The 19,470-nt window shown below is 41.1% G+C and overlaps 2 protein-coding genes across 2 annotated transcripts; one reads left to right on the top strand and one right to left on the bottom strand.

Annotated features, from left to right (window-relative positions):
* Positions 1-1,116: 1,116 nt before the first annotated feature.
* LOC131424465 (histone H3) lies at positions 1,117-1,616 on the top strand. The gene has a single exon (XM_058581999.1). The coding sequence runs from the start codon at positions 1,155-1,157 to the stop codon at positions 1,563-1,565; it is 411 nt and encodes a 136-aa protein (XP_058437982.1). The 5' UTR covers positions 1,117-1,154; the 3' UTR covers positions 1,566-1,616.
* Positions 1,617-6,662: 5,046 nt separating this feature from the next.
* Positions 6,663-8,177, bottom strand: H1-2 (H1.2 linker histone, cluster member). Its single transcript, XM_046452434.2, has one exon. The coding sequence runs from the start codon at positions 8,125-8,127 to the stop codon at positions 7,489-7,491; it is 639 nt and encodes a 212-aa protein (XP_046308390.1). The 5' UTR covers positions 8,128-8,177; the 3' UTR covers positions 6,663-7,488.
* Positions 8,178-19,470: the final 11,293 nt, after the last annotated feature.

Below are 19,470 nucleotides of genomic sequence, written 5' to 3'. Positions count from 1 at the left end.
CAGCCCCCACAGTCCATTGATTTTTTTCACGCTGCAATGCTTCTGCTTCCTTTATGCAGGAATTTCCTCTTTTTTTTACACATTGCTGTATCTGGATGTGGCGAAAGGTAAAACTGGTGCCTAGGCCCAGACGCGCTCTTCCGCGCTAAGCTGCAGTTCCCCATTGGCCGAGTCCACCGCCCGCTTCGCAAAGGAAAATACGCGGAGAGTGTTGGGCCAGAACGTGGGTCTACCTAGCTGTGCTATTCAGAAACTGCCAAGATCCTGGAGCTGGTGGACGACGCGCCACCTACCTTTCCTAGTGACAAGGAGTTCAACACGCTGCAGTGCAAAGTCACCATCACACTGAGCTTCGTTTGGGCCAACATTCACGCAGTGCTGCTGTCCAAAAAGACTGAGAGCCACAAATCTGAGGGAAACTGCAGTCCACAGCACACCAGAGAACTAAATTCATTTTCTCCAAGTTCTATCCAGAGCGATCTGTGTCAACAAGGAGGTCTGATTACTAGGGTTATGCCACAAATGTTCTTAATCGCATCGTTATGTCTTAGCAACTAATGTATATTCCTAAAACAGTAATGCTTAAAAACAAAGTTCCAGGAAACAGGATATGTACAAGAAATCTTATTACAAAACAACAATGTTCCTTAAAAGGCAGGCGGGAATATCACTTAGACTCAGAAAAAAGGATAAGAAAGTTTGCTCCTAGCTAATAATAAAGCAGCACGAATTTTCCCTAAATCCACTTAAGCCAAATTTTCTTTCCCAAACCGAAATTGGAACACTTGTTGTTATGCATTAGCAAGGTAACCTGCGAATACAAATTAATTAATCTCGGTTCCCAGTGAGACTGATTCAGTTTAACATGATGTTTAAATTATTCATTATACAAATAGTATTTAGAGGCTTGTTGACTTATGGCTTCTGAACCTTTATGTCCACAGATCTTTGAGACCAAAAGAAAAGTCAGACAGGGGAACAATTTATCCAATCAGATTCTCTTCTAGTTAACCAATCACCTAGGTCACTCTCCAACCAATGATTATATTGCGCGGGACTATTTAAAAGTTCAAAGGCCAATCAGAATGATTTCAACTATATTTAAGGACAATTTCAAGTAGTTTTGTTACACTTTCTGACGTGTAGTCTCCCAGATGGCTCGTACCAAGCAGACAGCGCGTAAGTCCACCGGCGGCAAAGCGCCGCGCAAGCAGCTGGCCACCAAAGCCGCTCGCAAGAGCGCTCCGGCCACCGGCGGCGTCAAGAAGCCTCACCGCTACCGGCCCGGCACCGTGGCGCTGCGCGAGATCCGCCGCTACCAGAAGTCCACCGAGCTGCTGATCCGCAAGCTGCCGTTCCAGCGCCTGGTGCGCGAGATCGCGCAGGACTTCAAGACCGACCTGCGCTTCCAGAGCTCGGCCGTCATGGCGCTGCAGGAGGCCAGCGAGGCCTACCTGGTGGGTCTGTTCGAGGACACCAACCTGTGCGCCATCCACGCCAAGCGCGTCACCATCATGCCCAAAGACATCCAGCTGGCCCGCCGCATCCGAGGCGAGAGAGCGTAAATCCATTCTCTTAACAAAGGCTCTTTTAAGAGCCACCTAAAAACTCACTTTAAAAGTGGTTGCAACATACGTAATGGTCTGTATTCTGTATGTAGGTAGGTAAACGCTTCCTCCTGGAAATTTTCCTTGGTTTTACAGAACAAGTTCCTATACTTCCCAAACCAAGATTGTTTGGCAAGCAAGACTACGAGGTATTTATGGCTTTGCACTAGTCCTTTACCAAGAATTTGAGATTAACCATCTTGGTAGCTTTTTTTCCTTTGGATAAGGTCGTTGCAATTTTTTACTTTAAATCTTCAGAAATTGTCAAACAGTTTCAAAACCGTGGTAATATTGTGTAAGGTTTTAAGGCTGCTTTTAAAATTGATTTACTTTTGGGGGGTGGGTATGTGAGTTGAACAACTTTGAAAGACTTCAGACTTGTTTCTGGCTCTTTATCAAATTTTAACTTTGTAACTTTCAGTGCTGGTTACTATAAACACTGGAAAGTCACAAGGTGACATTTAGTCAGTGCTCACAGTAAGGTGTAGGTATTTTCCTTACAGCCATAGGAAATGGTTTACACAGGAATCTTAGGATTGACTAGCAACCATTGAACTACATGTGAGTGAGTGACAGCAGATCACACTCATCAGTATTCCAACATAATCAGACAAATGCAGATTGTAATTGAAGGGAAGCTTTAATGCAAACGAGGTCTTAACCAGTTATGATTGAAGAAAAAAAAAACAAAAAAAACATTTACACCACTGTGCAACTAAACAAGAGCAAAATTAGTACATTCCTAGAGCCCAACTCAAGGCCTTTTTGAGTGTTTTTGGATTCAGGGTGAATGTCTGCACTGGTTGTTTCAAATCCTACCTGGCCTTCCTTGGCATCTTCATTATGCTAATATACACCTGTAGAAGTATTCTGGATTGGAATACTTTGGTGTGGCATGACTCTCAGGCATCTGAGATGGAGCCCTGGCTTAGTCTGATATTTGGATGGTAGTGCCATTCTCAGTTACCAAGAGACAACTTATCCTTGCAGGATGTAATGCTGACTTTAAGCAAATTGAAAACTTTTAGTACTAAAGTGCTCTGGTTCAACTTTACAAGGTTTTATAAATCCATTCAGTACTGAATATCATCTTACTTTAAAGAGGTACTCATGGAAGAAAGTGACAATAAAACAATGGATTCACTAGAGTTAGTCTATTTTTTCATGGGTTTAGTAATATGTGGAGCTATTGGCCTGAATTATGCACGATTCTTACTATAGCATTTCCAGGCAATATTCCATGTCTCCCATTTTATAGAAAAGGAATTTAAACCTAAGAGATTTAGCTAAATTGGCCAAATTAACATTTCTAGCAGAAATAACTTCCAGCATGTCTCACACCAAACCCATACTCTTAATATCTTTTTATCAACAAATTTGCCCCCAAATTTCAATGACCTAGCACCAAAAATATTTAACTGAATATTTTCAATTACTTATTGAAATAATATTTTATTAGTTTTCATTTGTTTTTCACTTTAATGTGGCATTAGAAAATTTTTAGTTCCATGTGGATTATATTTCTGAGGAATATTGCTAGTATGTAGAAGTTATACTGACTCACAGATAACTAACTAGTTTTAATCCTTAAATTTACCAAGTCTCCATTCTTCATCTCTAAAATGGGAGAATAATGGTACCTACCTCAAAGTGCTGAGACAAGGGCATTTCTGCAAACAAAGGTAAGCAGCAAAGTGCTTGGCATGCTGTGAGTGCACTCCAAAAGCCAGTTCCCAGGACCTTGGCACTGCTTCCTTAATCACTGTTCCCTTAAGTCCTCTAAGGATCTAGTCCTTTCATGGCCATGTTCAGATTTCAACCACAAACAAACCCACTTTCTACATTTCCTCAGGGCACATAGCTCAAAAACCTAGAGCTTTACCCATTGGGAGTAATAGGAAATTTACTTTTTCAGCCATGAAATCACTATGCAAGAAAGTCTGGAGTAATGCATTGCAAGTAGCCTGTAACATCTGTTATTTATTCTTCTATTATACATAGACAATTTCTTGAATTTTCATGGTTGAGTTGGTCAGCAGATTAGTTTATGAAACATTTATTGTCATTTTGGCAAAATTATCAGTGTTTGGGAGAATTACTTGAATATATTATTGCCACTTGCCAATATTTTATAAAACTAGATGAAAAACTGAAATGATAATATTAATGACAAATATGGATTTTGAAGAGGATCAGAATGTCACCCCAAAATATGCCATAATGTCACAAGTATTATTTTGAGCTGAAAGAAATTGAAAATCAACAGATGCAGGAAGCATTCTGTTTTCTCCTTACCTAACTAAAATTAGGTCATAAGTTCCACTCTGTAACCATTGCATTAATGTTTCTTGTAAAGGTGTTCCCTGCTCCTATGCCTAGAACAGGAGAGCAACCTGTATTACTTCAAGTAAAGAGGTGGTACTGAGAGGAGTCTGGAAGAATAAATCTTCCTAAAGAAGCATTTATCTTCCTTTAGTTTTGCCCATATATTTCTTATTCATTTTCCCTAAAAGTATCCCTGCCTTGAAGACCAAGCTTCCTTTCCTTTGCTACAATGTTATATACATTCCATTGTCTGCTTTCCCTTCCTTTTTATGAACTCTGTGCAAGTAAAATACTATTAAAATTATATAGATTTTTTTTATTCTCCTGTTAATCTATCCTTTGTCAGATAAATTTGCTGGTCCTCAATTACTGACCCTAACAGGGTAGAGGAAAAGCTGTGCTCCATGACTGTTTCATAAACTAAATCAAAAGACTAGGATTTTTTTTCTTAGAATGGCCAATTTTAAGATTCAAAGAGTGGTTCATTAGAACTTATCCAGACAACAATGTGAAAAACTGCAAGGGAATGGACAAAACTAAAGAACATGGACAAATTGAGGAAATATATTACTGAAGACTGTAAAGGCAGGTTTTTATGAAATTTAGCTCACTATAGTACAAGGAATATTACGTTTGAAAGAATATCTTTGATGTATGGAAATAATTTTGCAGGGAATAGTCAGTATTAAAATCATTTGTAAGTATATAAAATCAAATATATTGAGATCCCAAAAAACACTGAAGGAAAAATATAAAATCACTTTTTTTGCTTGGGTTGATTCCTCCCCTATTTCTTGAAGGAGGTACCAAAGTCAAGTAATTGGTAATTTCAAATAAAGAAGAAAGGGGCACAGAAATGAACACCCTAAACATCCTGAATATATGGAAATGTAGCAGGCATATTTGGAATATCTTAATTAAGTGTCCAGGTTGTTGTAACCTGATTCAAATTGAAAGTGAGGTGGCCCCAGGCAAAAGTTCAGATGGCCTAAAGAACCCAGGGCACAGCTCTCACCCATGCCTTTCTGGACAGGTTTGCTCTATTCTACTCATTTTGCCCTAAGGATACCTTGGTTTTTCCTTTGTATTGTCTAGGAAGCCACCTGCTATGCCCTGACATCAGGTCATCTCTGCTTCTATAACTCAATTCTAGTTTTTGAATAAGTTTTGATTGGCTCAAACTGGTTCAATGGCCTCTACCAACTACTGTTGTTTAAGGTCAGATAATCTATCCTCAAGTTTTTAGTAAACATAAGATATATTTTAAAAAAATATCATTTGAAACAAAGATGAGACCACAGTAGGCCAGGATGAGACCAGAGAGCACTGTAGAGTGGCACTCTTCATATGTCCACAAGGCACAGAAGGCTAACTGAGCCCTGGAAATGGGCTACTATGAACTGTGTTGTAAATGTAAAATACACATGAGATTTTAAAGAGGGGGGAGGGGTGCAATGTAGAATATCTCATATTTGTATTTTTTGTTGGATGATAATGTTTTGGATATGTTGAGGTAAATTAAGAATATAATTAAAATTGATTTTTTTTTTTTTAGTTGCTTCTAGGAGGTTTAAAATTATTGTGTGGCTGACACTTATATTCACCCTATTTAGCAATGGATAGGACTGATCTACAAATTGTTAATTCACTTGTGCATCAATTTCAATAACCAAGTGGCTTCAATGTACACTTTGAGATATTCTCAAAAAAAAAAAAAAAAAAAACTAAAATATTATAGGATGCTATTTTGAACAGCAAGAAAGAAAATAAATATCAAAGGCAATAAGATAGTTGGAGAAAATTTTAAATTGAGTAGAAAACAAAAATACTTGGACAGAAAAACAAGAAATTTCTTGCATAATAAAACTCCTGCCTGGGGCCTGGGTATCTTGTAATCCCACCAAATGAAGAGGCTGAGGTGGGAGAACCTCAGTTTCCAAGCCAGCATTATTAACTGATCTAGCTAGACCCTCATCAACTTGAGGAGACCCTGTTTCAAAACAGAAAAAAAAAAAAAAAAAAAGGACGTAGCTTAGTGGTAAAATGACCATGGGTTCAATTCGACAGTACAAAACGAACAAATTCCAAAAACCTTCATATCTATAAATTAATAATTTATAATTTTAGCACAATACCAGTAAAATTTTTTTTATTTGAGTGACTGGGTGCGGGGTGATGGAGTTGGAGGGCATCTTAAAGGACATACGTAAAAACAAATTAAGCCAAAAATAAACAATTCTTAAAAAAAAAAAAAAAAGCAATGAAAGTCGTATTAAAGTCACAGTATCTCAATATTATTTGAGTACCTATGTTTTAGGTATTGTTGGCATTGAAGATAGTGTTGAGAACACTTAAAACAATGATCCTACCTCAGAACTGACCATAGAGAACAAAGGAACTAAATGTAATCCGGAAATTTAGCCCACATATCTGTGGAGTTTAGCGTTTGGTAAAGGGGACTTACTGGGTAACAGTAAGTCACTCCTGTTACTGTAAAATCGACAATACAAACTTACTGAAGAACCATGGGAGGCCTTTCTTGCATCCCTCCCTTCCTCCCTTCTAGGTGATAAACTTCCCCCGTGAATTAACTCACAGTGGATTCATCTAGTGGAAATGGTGGGAAAACAGCAGCAGGTCTCCGGAGGCTCCATCGCTATACGAAAAAGCAGGAGCCAGCGTATCTGTACCCAAGGGAAAGGCCGCTTAGGGAAGGACCAAGACCGCTCATGAAAGTTAAAGGCTTTATTAGGTAGAAACATGCCTCCCATCGTACACACCGGACAGTTCACAAGTAGAAAACCTGGACGAAACCAAAAAGCCTTTTAAAGCAAGTTTGATTATAGTTTTTCTGAAATTGCGGATCCGCTGGACAAAATGGCCAAGTTGTTTTCAAAGCCTGCACCACCACACCCATCCGGACCAGCGCGGAAGGGACGAGGACCTCGGAGCAGCCTGGGCGGGACGGGAGGCGGCTGGGCCCTCCGAAGGCCTCCGTGCAGGGGAAGCAGGCAGAGGCGCACCCACCCTCCGCAAGGTCCGGTGCCACCAAGTCCCCAGTACACGCCGCCGGGCTCCAGGCAAGGAAAGCGCCGCCCGACCGGTGCGGTGCGCGGAGAGGGAACTCCTTACCCTACGGAAAGCCGGAAGGGCTCAGCTGCCGCCAATTACACGCAGGATGCGGGCGCGGGCGGGCCAACCCAGAGCAGCGCGGGACTTTCGAACCGCGGGGCACTCCAATCCGGGCCGACCGTAAACACGGGCTCGTCCCCTTCTCGGTCACAGGGCTGCTCCGCCCTGGGGCGGGGCTGGCGGCTGTCCCGGGTGCTTCTGCCGCGAGAAACGCCGCCCCTGGACCGCAGGCCGGGCCAGGAGCCCCGCTGACGGCCGCCGGGGACGGCTCCCGCGGCCCACCAACTGCCAAGCCCGTGGGAAGAAGGCCCGACGCGGTCCGGTCGTCGAGGGGATAAGGACGCTACAGTGCCGAGCTCTTTCTTTGAGATCAGTGGTGGCTCTGAAAAGAGCCTTTTGGGTTCGAGAGGGAGACCATGACATTCTACTTCTTCCGGGGAGCCGCCTTCTTGGGCTTGGCAACCTTGGGCTTGGCGGCCTTGGGCTTCACGGCCTTAGAAGCGCTCTTGACCTTCTTGGGCTTGGCCACCTTGGCCTTCTTAGGACTCTTGGCCACCTTCTTGGTCCCTGCAGCCGCAGCCGGCTTCTTGGCCTTCTTTGGGGTCTTCTTCGCGGTCTTCTTGGGGGTAGCCGTGCCTGTAGCCTTCTTGGGCTTTTTGGCAGCTCCGGCGGGCTTCTTCGCCTTGGCCGCCCCTGCCTTCTTGGCCTTGGGCTTGGCTTCCCCGGAGGCCGCCTTCTTGTTGAGCTTGAAGGAGCCGGAGGCGCCGGTGCCCTTGGTCTGCACCAGGGTGCCCTTGCTCACCAGGCTCTTGAGGCCCAGCTTGATGCGGCTGTTGTTCTTCTCCACGTCGTAGCCGGCGGCCGCCAGCGCCTTCTTGAGCGCGGCCAGGGACACGCCGCTGCGCTCCTTGGAGGCGGCCACAGCCTTGGTGATGAGCTCGGACACCGGGGGTCCAGAAGCCTTGCGGCGCGCCCCCGCAGGCTTCTTGGCAGCCTTCTTCTTCACCGGGGTCTTCTCCGCCGGGGGCGCGGCGGCAGGAGCGGCGGGAGCTGTCTCCGACATGCTGAGGGCCTAGGACTCGGGTGCGAGTAACAGTACGCCGATGCAGCGCCGCGCCGCGCCGCCGTATATATAGAGCGCAGGCGCGCGCTGATTGGTGCGCCGGGCGCCCGCGGCTGGCAGGCTCGGAACCGCCGCGCTGCGCCCGAGTTGTGTTTGTTCCACCTCACAAAAAGGAAAAAATATCAAAATACCCCGCACCAAATCTCTCGAATTTGATCAGGAAAGGATCCTAGAAGCCTCAGGCTTCCTGATCTCCAGCTGTTTTTTCTACAGACCCAAAGACAACGCGTCTAAGCGCCCCCAACTCCCCCAACTCCAAAGGAAGTCCAGGGCACTCAGAGATCACTTTCTGTTTTTCTTCTAAATTACCTGGTCGCTCTTTTATCCCTGAAAGTTCTTCTTCTCAGGGATGATTGAGCACATGCTTCCCTTCTTTGGGGAACAAAAATGAAATGATTTCCACCTAGATTTTCACGATAATTTTGTTTCTTCGCAAGGGAAGTAACACAGGTCCTCTGTGAATTCTGCATACAGACCCAGGGTAACTGGGACTGGGACATGGGTTTCCTGAGCCGGTCCAGAGTAGCTCGGGCAGGGTGGGATGGGGTCCATAAACTCTGGGGGGGTCCTGAGTGGTGAGAGGCTAGGGGCTTAAATCTTTGACTTAAGGACGGTGAAACTACCAAATCCCTCTTTTCATAGATGGGGGCGGGGCACCCTTTTCTCTTCTCCAAAGGCGAAAAATTGGGCTGTTTAAAAAGCTCTCCACTTCCCCTCTGAGTTGTGCAAAGCAGGGGGTCTGGCCCTCAAGAATAGAGATAATACCGAAGGAAAGGAGGTCCTTAAGGCCATAAAGAACCCCCACAGACTTAGAAACATTGAGATGATGTTCTCAAAGAAAACAAGCATTTATTTATATATTTATTTCCTTTGCTGCATTACAGGGATTAATTTCAGCCCATGAAAAATGAGGTTACTTCCAGTATAAATATCTTATTCATGATTCAGAAGAACTCTCTATAGTCAGAAACTATAAGATACAATTAACTTTAATAAAACACACTTTTGACTTAGGTGAATTGTTGATTTAAAGTAAAAAGAAAAGGTAGCAAAATTTTAATCAGAAAGAAAAAGTATCAGAATATATAAATTATTATACCTTCTGTTGTTGGTGAGTTCACTATCACCTCCCAACACTCCCTCTAAAACTGGCCAGCTCTATTCTAAAGTTTGCTTTGCTAGTTTAAGCAAAGCATATTTCACCTTTTGCCTCCAAGTGATAGCAATTTTTATCCTCGAGATAAGAGGCAAAATAAACTTTCTGATTATATGTTTAAAATAACTGGGAATTTACACTTGAGGACAAAAGGAAGCATTACAATTCACCAGAAATTCCTGTTTAATCACTTGACTACATGAAAATATGTGTTAAAGATGTCACCCTTAGATGTGGTAAAGTCAAAGGGGTCATACAAGTTGAATTCAGTGACATGTGAAAAACAAAATATGTTTTTTAAGCAAAAAATGACCAGTGGTATCATTGAATTACATTTGCTTAACATTGGCAGTGTCTGCTACTTCTACTACTGCTCATGTCCTGTGGGAATTAACAGTCTAATGAGATTAGGGATGGATGAAGGGCGGCAGTAGAAAACCACTTTAGCCTGAAAGTCTTGAAAGTGTACAAACAATTGAAGTACCTTTATCATACTCATATGTTTCAGTAAAATGAATGAAATAAGAAAGTGTCACTTTTCTCTGATTCTATGGGCACTGGGTCTCTTCCTCATCTTAAACTCAGCAAAATGTTACTACAATTAGAGTAGCCGACCACCTAAAATCTTGTCCTGATTTCAAGGCTGAGTGGTAGAAGTGAGAAGGCAGAGAAATATAGAACCCTTCTCCAGATCCCTAGTAATTTGTGTTGAGAAAAGTTATACAGAAACTTAATAATAAGGGGAAAATATATTGTATTCTTCTAGTTATATTAAACAACTATCAAAAAGCCAGCTTGTGGGTCATCTGATGCGCTAAGGCAGTGTTAGAAAATAAAGCAGAATGTGAGTTACTTACATTTTTTTTTTTAATTTTTGTAATAGTCATAGTGAAAAAAAATTTTAAAAGCTGGATGTACTGGTGAAGATTTCTAATCTTGGCTACTAAGGCAGCTGAAGCAGAAGGATCACAAGTTCAAGGCCAGCTTAGGTAACTTAGCAAGACCCCATTTCAAGAAAAGAAAAAAAGAAACAGAAAAGGTAACGTTGACTTAAATAATAGATTTTATTAACTCACCATATCAAAATATCACCACTTCAACATAATCATGCATTTTAAAATTATAAATCTTCAAAATCTGATGTATATCTTATACTTGGAGAATATTTCACTTCCAAATGGCCATATCCCAAGTGTCCAGTGTGGCTAGTGATTACCATGTTGGACAATAAGTACAGCTGGAGGTGAAGCTAGCCTTGATTTTAAGATCTAGTTTTGATTGGGCTCACAATATGTAAAATTTGATGTTTACTTTTAGACAATTACTAAATTAATAATGTTTTGTCCAGTAGAGTTACAAATGCCAAAAGGCTGTAAAGGAGCTGGGGAGAGAAAACCAACAGCAAGATACACTCAAAGGATAGTGAGAGTGGTTGGGACAGGTGGAAGGAACAGGGCTGATGCTGGCTTTTCTTTCACTTTCTTCTTTCCAGCATGCCAGAGCAGGATCCTGTCGGCCTTTGAAGGTAGTTTACTGACATTAATAGATTCTGCTGGTCTATTCCCTTGCTTTAGTTTTACAAAGCATGGTTATAGATAATAGCAAAACTTTCTGGGTTTTATTTTCAGTCTTTGCAGGCAAGTGGGCAACAATTAGGATTAAACTTGACCGGAAGTGTTTTCACCACCAGCCTATGAGCACCTGAAGGGCAGAGAAGAAAACTACTTCATTTTAACTCCATGGCCCACCCTCCAAATGCACTGGGGAAAATGACAGATAACACAGTGGTAAAGCACTTAATAAATACATAGAAAGTATTACAAAAGGAGCAATACATTGCAAAGTATAGTTACCTAACATTTTGAAATTGCCATTGGAACTGTGTGACATGGGAAACAAAATCATCACTAGCCACCTTACGCTTCAATTTTTTTTTCCAAGTCAAATCTACCGTCAAAAGATAAGGATTTGGCAGCCATGAGAATACACATTTTTATACCCTCTCAATCTAGGCCTAAAATGAGGTCAATTATATGGCACAAGATGCAAATATAACACATATAATATATAACATTTATATAAGATATACACATATAATATATAAACAATAACCTTAATCAAAGTGCATAATTTCATATAATGATTATCTTGCAGAAAACATGGACATATATATATTACAAGACTTGTTAGGACAATATTATTTTAACCGTGTCCATTGGTCTGCTGTGCATTAGCATTTCACATACTTAGTGAACTCTTGTTCAAGCACAGCATACCAAGAGTGAATAGAAGTCAAGATCAACCAAGGACTTCTCTCCTTTCAAGGATGCATGCCTGGAGGGACTGGCACAGACAAGCATTAACCATCCTACAGTGTGATGGGGAAAACACAGCCATTGAGAACAGAAGAGTAAGAAAGCAAAAATGTCAATGTACTGGTTAAACATTTTCTTTCTAGTATTTTCCAATCCAGTTGGGAAAATAAGATACAGAAGCATAGTTTAGACCAGTGATTCTCAGTGGAGCTCTGGGGTACATGTCCATGATCCTGGCAACTATAGAGGCTGAGGCAGAAGGATTGCAAGTTCAAGGATAACCTCAGAAACTTAGTGAGTGCCTGTCTCAAAATTTAGAAAAAATGTTAAAAAGGGCTGGGGATGCAGTTCAGTGGTAAAACACCCCTTCATTTAATCCTCAGTACAAAATTTTTTTAAAAATCGTGATTCTCAAACTTTTAAATGTCAAATCCCCTTACATGACTAAAAATTGGCAAGGCCTCTGAAAATCTTTATTTACATATGTTATATGTATGATATCCACTACTTCATGTGTTGAAAGTCTACATAAGTAAAATGGCAATAATACTGCTACCTGTTTCACAGGTTGTAATGAAAATTAGTGAGCTAATAATTACATAGTTCCTAGAACAGTTAGTACCTAGCATATTTTAAGTATAAGTACATACATAGAAAATAAATCAAAATTATTTTAAAATATTGTACACAGACTCTTGTATACAACTAATGGTACCTTTCTGTATGTAATACTAATAAAGATAAGTTCTTTTAACACTTTCTGTTGCACCAGGCATTATACGCAATGTTTTCATTTCAGTTACCTACATCCTACGTGACAGCTACCATTTACAGTCACCGCCACGGTCACCAATAAAGAAATGGGGATTGAGAGACTTCTCTGAGACATCGCTGCAGACTGACTGGTTGAGATACCCTACACACACACCCATACACACCCATACACACAAATGTGTTAAAATACTAAGTGAACCAAAGACTTACTGGATAAGACTTGTATTTCTATTTATGCAGTGAATAAAATTAAAATACACCACTTATTTTGTTAGACTATTAACTTCTTGCTAATCTATTTAGTACATTTTCAATGGAGGTATTTTCAACCCTGCAGATATAACCTGGGTGGACTTCACATCTTCCCTCTCACAATCCCAGGCATTTACAATATGAACGCTGTTTCTTCTGGTGGACACTAGATGGCGGTGCAGAGCAGGAGTGTGTGTTTAGTTGGATTTCTCCTGACCTTAGATAATTATTCCTCTCCAGCTATGGCTATGCACTTAGTTTTCCATTCCTTTCAGTGCACAGACATTATCCCCAGTTGACAGTAATTCTGAGTCACTGGGAAGTCTTGAAGCCGCAGTGATTCCACAAGCAGGAAAGAACCTGGGAGGAACAAAATAAGTGCCTTGGGCTCTTGTCTGAGTGGCCTAGAGAAGTCATGCTGATTCACTTTACAAAGGCTCCATCAGCACCTTCACTAAACCCAGCACTGTGCTGGGCTCAGAGGACAGAGACTAAAACAGCTTCCCTCATGTTAGGGGACAGAGAGGAGGCAACTAGCAAAAGACAGGTAACAATGGCTATGAAAAAGGTCCAAGTGGACATGGAGAAAGAAATAGTTAATTTTACCCAAGGTAGATGTTAAAAATAGTCTTAAAGGGAAATGTTTAAAACATTAAATCAGTTTTTATTTTTAAAGTTAAATGACTGTGATGGAGAGGGAGACAGAAGAAAACACTTCCCTGCAAGGAAGGCAACTCGAAAACTGGCTCTTGCCCAATGGGGAGAAAGTTATGAAATTCAGGATTGAGTTATATCAAGAATGATGGTGACCATGAGGAATAACAATTTAAAAACAGATGTGCCCTGGCTTCCATCTTTCCCTGCCCAAAGGCATTGGCAGAGCTGGATGTTGTTGGGGCTAGTAGACCCTAGGTGGAGCGCCACATTGAACTTCAGATGGGGAGCTGAGGATCAGGCCACCTGGCTAATCTTTAACTTTGGATTGGCATTGTTATTACTCAGCAGATCCTAAAACTCACACACAGAGCATTTTGATGGTCAGAAATCATTTTTGCACTCAATTAGCCATGAGAGTATTGAGAAGCTAGGAGACCAAAGAGCCCTTGGAGAATCCAGCAGGGCTGCTCCCAAGGTCTCCAGAGTGAGCTGGTGCCTTAAGAGGAAGAAATTATCGAATGACCTGCATCGATTCCTTCCCTTCCTCAAACAACTATTATGCAAGGGAAATACCTACTCTTGCAGAGTATACAGTTCTCAGAAAACAGGAAAGTCAGGGGGAAGAATGAGCAGTAATGTTTTGCTTGTCACTATAGGTAGAGTCAGAAGAAAGGAGGAAATGGCCAGTTTTACCAAACTCTGGGAGCAGAAACAGTCCCACAAAGAAGCCAAGAAGCGCTTCAATTGCACCTTAAATGGGAGTAACAAATAAAACCAAAGAACTGCAAAGACTGAATGTGTTTGTTTGCTATTTCTTTATTTTAACAATGAGATAACTAACCTCCCAGTGGGCAGTTTGTCTCCTAGAGGACAGTGTCCTCAGATGAGAGTTGCCTTCCACATTAGGAAATAAACACTAGCTTAGCCTTCATTCAATGCCACACACTGCGCTGAACGATTCAGTTTAATGTTAAATGTCACTATTTGGAAACCGAGAAGGAAAAACTACATCTCCTGGTGCTCCACCAAGGCTCAGCAGGCAGGTTGGCAAGAGAAAATGGGAAGATAGAGAACTTTTTGTCTCAAAGCTCACAGGTGTAGAAGCTTTAAAAGGGGAGAGGGGCACAAAGGGACACAGGGCAGGAAGCATACTTTTGCAGATTTAGCTAGGCTTTGTTATGTGAAACACACCAGACTCAGTTTCCCCCATGGCCCTCAGGACCAGGGGCAGCCCTATGTCTCCAGGAGCTATGGGCAATGCAGAGCGTGTCATTTCACAAGGGCTCTGTGACCAGTCCCTGCTGTGTGGCTCATCCCTCAGCCTGGGAACTGGGGCGCCTGCCCTCGCCCTGGCGTTTATTGCTGCCTTGGTGTGTAGATTCCACCTAGTAACTCGGGCACAGGAGCCAGAAGCTCAATTCTGAAGGAGGCGAGGTCTGAAATATTTAATAGGTCTGCCTAGGGGAAGGACGTCAGTGATCTTCACGCAAGAACTCTCTTTTCATAACCTTCTGCTGTTCATTTTGGAGGGTTTGACAAGTGACCTCAAGTAATCCCCCCCACCTCCCTACACACCCCCATCTCTGAACCATTTCCTCTGAAGATATTACTGATTATTTGACAAACATTTTCACCGTGGGAGCTTCATTCTGTTCTTTAGCACTCAGTCTCAGAAGACCCCTTTTTAGACAATTTTAAGCAACAGAAGTTTTAGAAAAATTGGTTCTTAGGCAAGCTTACCTATAAGTTCACTGTCAAGATTCTTTTTTTTTTTTTTTTAAGACTATGTCAGGTGCTTTTTCCTTTCCTCCTCCTCCTCCTTTTTCTTCTTTTTTAGTGCATTATAATTAATTATATATAGTAGTGCAATTCATAGTCACATATTTGCACATGCACACAGCGTAACAACACACTTTGGTCAATTTTATTCCAGAGCACTTCCCCTCTCCCTCCCCTCTCCCCCCTCCTCCTTCCTCCCCTGGTTCTCCCTCCTGTTTTCTGCTGGTCTTCTTTCTGTTTTCATGAGATCCACCACTGCCTTTTTTTTCTTCTTTTTTCCTTTTTCCTTTCTGGCTTGTACACAGTAGAGAAAACATTTGAACCTGGACTTTCTGAGTTTGACTTTTTTCGCTGAACATAATAGCCTCTGGTTCCATCCATTTTCCTGAAAACGACATAACTTCATTTTTCTTATTGGCTGAATAGAACGCCATTGTGTATATACACTGTGATGGTTTGGATGTGAGGTGTCCCCCAAAAGCTCACATGTGAGACAACACAGGAAGTTTGTGAGGAGAATTGAGGGGTTGTGAGAGTCTTAAACAGAGATTTAATCTCCTGATAGGGATTAACTGAGAGGTGACTGAAGTGGTGGGTGTGGCTGGAGGAAGTGGGGATGGGTCGTGGCTTTGGGTGTATATTTGTATCTGGGAGTGGAGTCTCTCTGCTTCCTCATCACCACCATGTGAGCTGCTTCCCTCCGCCACACACAATGCCATGGTGTTCAGCCTCACCTGCAGCTCTGAGAAATGGAGCCGGCATTCTATGGACTAAGACCTCTGAAACTGGGAGTCCTCAAATAAACTTTTATCCTCTACAATTGTGTTGGTTGAGTCCTTTAGTCACAGCAACAAAAAAAAGCTGACTTAAACATATACCACATTTCTTTACCCATTCATCCACTGGGCTGGTTCCATAACATGGCTATTGTGAATTGTGCTGCTATAAACATGGTGTGTAGGTATCACTGCAGTAAGATAACTAATTCTTCAGGAATTACCGAGCAGTGGTACACCTGGGTTATGTGGTGGTTCCATTTTTTACACTCCAAGCACCTCACAGAAAAGGAGGAAAAAACAAAACCAAAAAAATCACAGCAGGAAACAACACACAGCATTTAAATAAGACATCCATAATGATCATCACCACACAACAGGAGTGGAGGGTCAGCCACTGACAATAGCAACAAGGACAGCTGTGAACTAGATCCAGCACTAAATGCAGGAATCAAGCATGCACTCAGCCACAGCAAAGTGAAGGGGGGGCGGGGGGTGAACGGGTAGAATAGCATAAACTGAATAGTCAGATGACAAAATGATAGTTCATTAAAAGATAGGAGGTGGGAAGGCAAAAGAAAATTTAGAATATTCTAAATGTGAACAGAGAAAAAGTAGAAGAGAGGAAGCAACTGTAGCCATAAGGAAGGAGGAGAAAAAACTAAAAGGAAAGAAAAAGAGGGAAAAAAATAGGAAAGGAGACAGAGAAAGACGAAAACAAAAACGCACAGAAACCCTGACCCTCAAAAGACGAAACAAAGAGATATAGCAAATGAGAAGAAAAATGAAAATGAAGAAAAGAAGTGTGTGTGTATGTGTGTGTTTCCATGAACTAATAAGCACACACACACACACATACACACACACACACACAATAAGTGGGATGAGAGGAGAAGAATTAAAACAATTTTAATTTAAAAAATAATGATTTTCTCCACTGAGGCGGTGCAAACTGTGGACACGGAGCAATGGTGTCTGTGTGGGCCCAGCTGTCTGGCTGCCTCCTCCCTCCTGGGCTGTGGCCCCTCAGAGGAAGCCAGGGCTGGGGATGTCACACCTTCCTCTTTGCTTTTCTCTCCAGCCACCAGTTGGAGAGCCTGGAACTGAGCTGGGTGAGACGGCACTGGGCTTCCCTCCCCACCAGGTTAAGGTAGCACAGAATGGGAAGGAGTGTCCACTTACACTACTAGTTAGGTGACAGACTAGTTAGATGACAGACTAGTTAGATGCACTCCCAGCGTGGGGCTGCTGCTTCTGAATGGGGAGTTCTGCCCCAGAGTTTAGCTCTAATCTGGCGTTAGGAGTCCGTTGCATGGTGTCTGACCTGGACAGATGACACCAATACACCCCTAGGGACAGGCAGATGCTGATTTCTGCTGGGCGCCTGGATCTCAGGAGCCTCCTCAGAATTCTATATGTAAGGAAGGGTGGTCGGCCCTCCCCAGTCTCAAACATGCCACCTGCCACAACTACAGAGAAATGGCTCATGTTATCTAAAATAACCACCAACAATATATGAGCTGTCATTATTACAGAGAGAACTTAGTAGCTTTGCAAAATAATTTAATTACGGCTAAAATATGTTAAGATAATAATGATTTATAGCATTACCGCAAGACTAACAGATTTCTAAATCTTTAGAATATTGGTATTAAAAAAATCACATTATTGTAAAAATAGAAACTCATTAAAACAGAAGGAGATTTTAGAACAAATAAAGAATGGAGGGTGAAAATTATGATGATTATTGTAGAACAAATAAAGTTTGAATTAACTCTAACTCTTGTAGGACTTTTTTTTGTGGGGGGGATACTGGAGATTGAACTCAGGGTCACTCGACCACTGAGCCACATCTCCAGCCCTATTTTGTATTTCATTTAGAGACAGGGTCTCACTGAGTTTCTTAGTGTCTCACTTTTGCTGAGACTGGCATCTTCCTGTCTCAGCCTTCTGAGCCACTGGGATTACAGGTGTGCACCACTGTGCCCAGGAGGACATAATTTTTTAAGTAATAAAACCCAATAAAATTAGCAGAAATCACAGGCAATTATCATTATAATTAATTAATTAATAATTACAATATAGATATATTATAATTTATTAATTAATAAAACAAAATCTTTTTTAATGCTAGTTCTTCATAAATTTTGCTAAGAACAGAGCAATACTTTAAGAAATCCTTGTGTTTTTAAATATCAAGTACTAGTTTCTGGTTTCACATATGTGTATTATTCTTGATTTAGAAAGCTCTGTAATAACTTTTTTATTTATAGCCAACTTAGTTACGTATAAATATCATATAGAATCCTTTTTACCTAAAATATTTTCCCTTAAGTAGACTGTCTTTAGCCAGAACATATTCAAATTTTGTTATGAGAGATAAATATGGGACTGTCACATTGTTCCGGCCATTTAAGCTCTCCTTATTAGCAGTTATGATTGGTATCAATCATAACTGTGGGCATTGGCAAATTTCTAAATCCTACCTACAAATGCATTTAAAAACTTACTTTAAAGGCCTGAGGTTGTGGCTCAGAGGTAGAGCACTTGCCTAGCATGTGTTGGGTGCTGGGTTTGATCCTCAGCACCACATAAAAATAAAATAAAGATATTGTGTCCAACTACAACTACAAAACAAAAAGTTATTTTAAGCCAGGAGCCTAGCAGCTTGGAAGACTGAAGCAGGAAGATTACGAGTTCAGAGTCAGCATCAGCAAATGTGAGGTACTAAACAACTCAGTGAGACTCTGTCTCTAAATAAAATTCAAAATAGGGCTGGGGATATGACTCAGAGGTCAAGTGACTCTGAGTTCAATCCCTGGTCCCCCCCCCCCAAAAAAAAAAAGTTATTTTAAGTTCCTCTAGAATTTAAGCATTAATGAAGCAAAACAGAAAGGTGATTTTTTTGTTTACCTTTTTAGCTCAATGAATGTCTATTCCTTATTTCCATATTCTCGCAAAATTCTTATATCAAATATGCTCTAAATTTGTGGTTGTCAAAAATAAAATTGTTGGGGGGGCCTGCATATCAACCTAAACCTTTTCTAATATGGAGATTGTGAAAATAGTTAAAGAGGCAAACTAGTTTTAAAAGCTACAGACTAAAAACTCAGCAAATGTCAAATATGTGTGCTCTGACCTCAGATGCTTTCAAATGGCATAAAATAAGCTCTGTTTTGAAAAAAAAATAGCAGTCATTTAAATCCAATTCTCATTATTTTTTAAGTCTTATTATTGATAGGAGAGACATATATCAAAACTTAAATATCTCTGAAGATAAAAATTTAACTCAAAACTCTAAACCTCTTTATTGTCTAAGGTCTTTGAGTAAACAAAATAAGAGAAAACAAAAAGACATTTAAAGTAATACAAATGTGAGGAAAAAAGCAGATATACTGATATACTAGAAAAGTAGATCTGCATTTTCTGTCAGAAGAAATAATTCTTGTTCTACATTTAACTCAAGAAAGCTAGACTATTGACATCAGACATACATAAACTCCATTTAACAGCACCAAGGGACACTTTCAGAAGGCAGTGAAGCATCTGATTGAAAAAATAAAACTCAGGAACT

Source organism: Marmota monax, unplaced genomic scaffold (genome assembly GCF_021218885.2).
Source record: "Marmota monax isolate L192 unplaced genomic scaffold, Marmota_monax_Labrador192_F-V1.1 WCK01_AAM20220418_F8-fsc00141, whole genome shotgun sequence".
Classification (NCBI taxonomy): Eukaryota; Metazoa; Chordata; class Mammalia; order Rodentia; family Sciuridae; genus Marmota; species Marmota monax.
The sequence above is the reverse complement of the archived record's forward strand: the minus strand, read 5'-3'. Positions and strand labels throughout refer to the sequence as shown.

Excerpts from the sequence above, each read along its gene's own strand:
- H1-2 (XM_046452434.2), bottom strand. The coding sequence starts at position 8,127 with ATGTCGGAGACAGCTCCCGCCGCTCCTGCCGCCGCGCCCCCGGCGGAG.
- LOC131424465 (XM_058581999.1), top strand. The coding sequence starts at position 1,155 with ATGGCTCGTACCAAGCAGACAGCGCGTAAGTCCACCGGCGGCAAAGCG.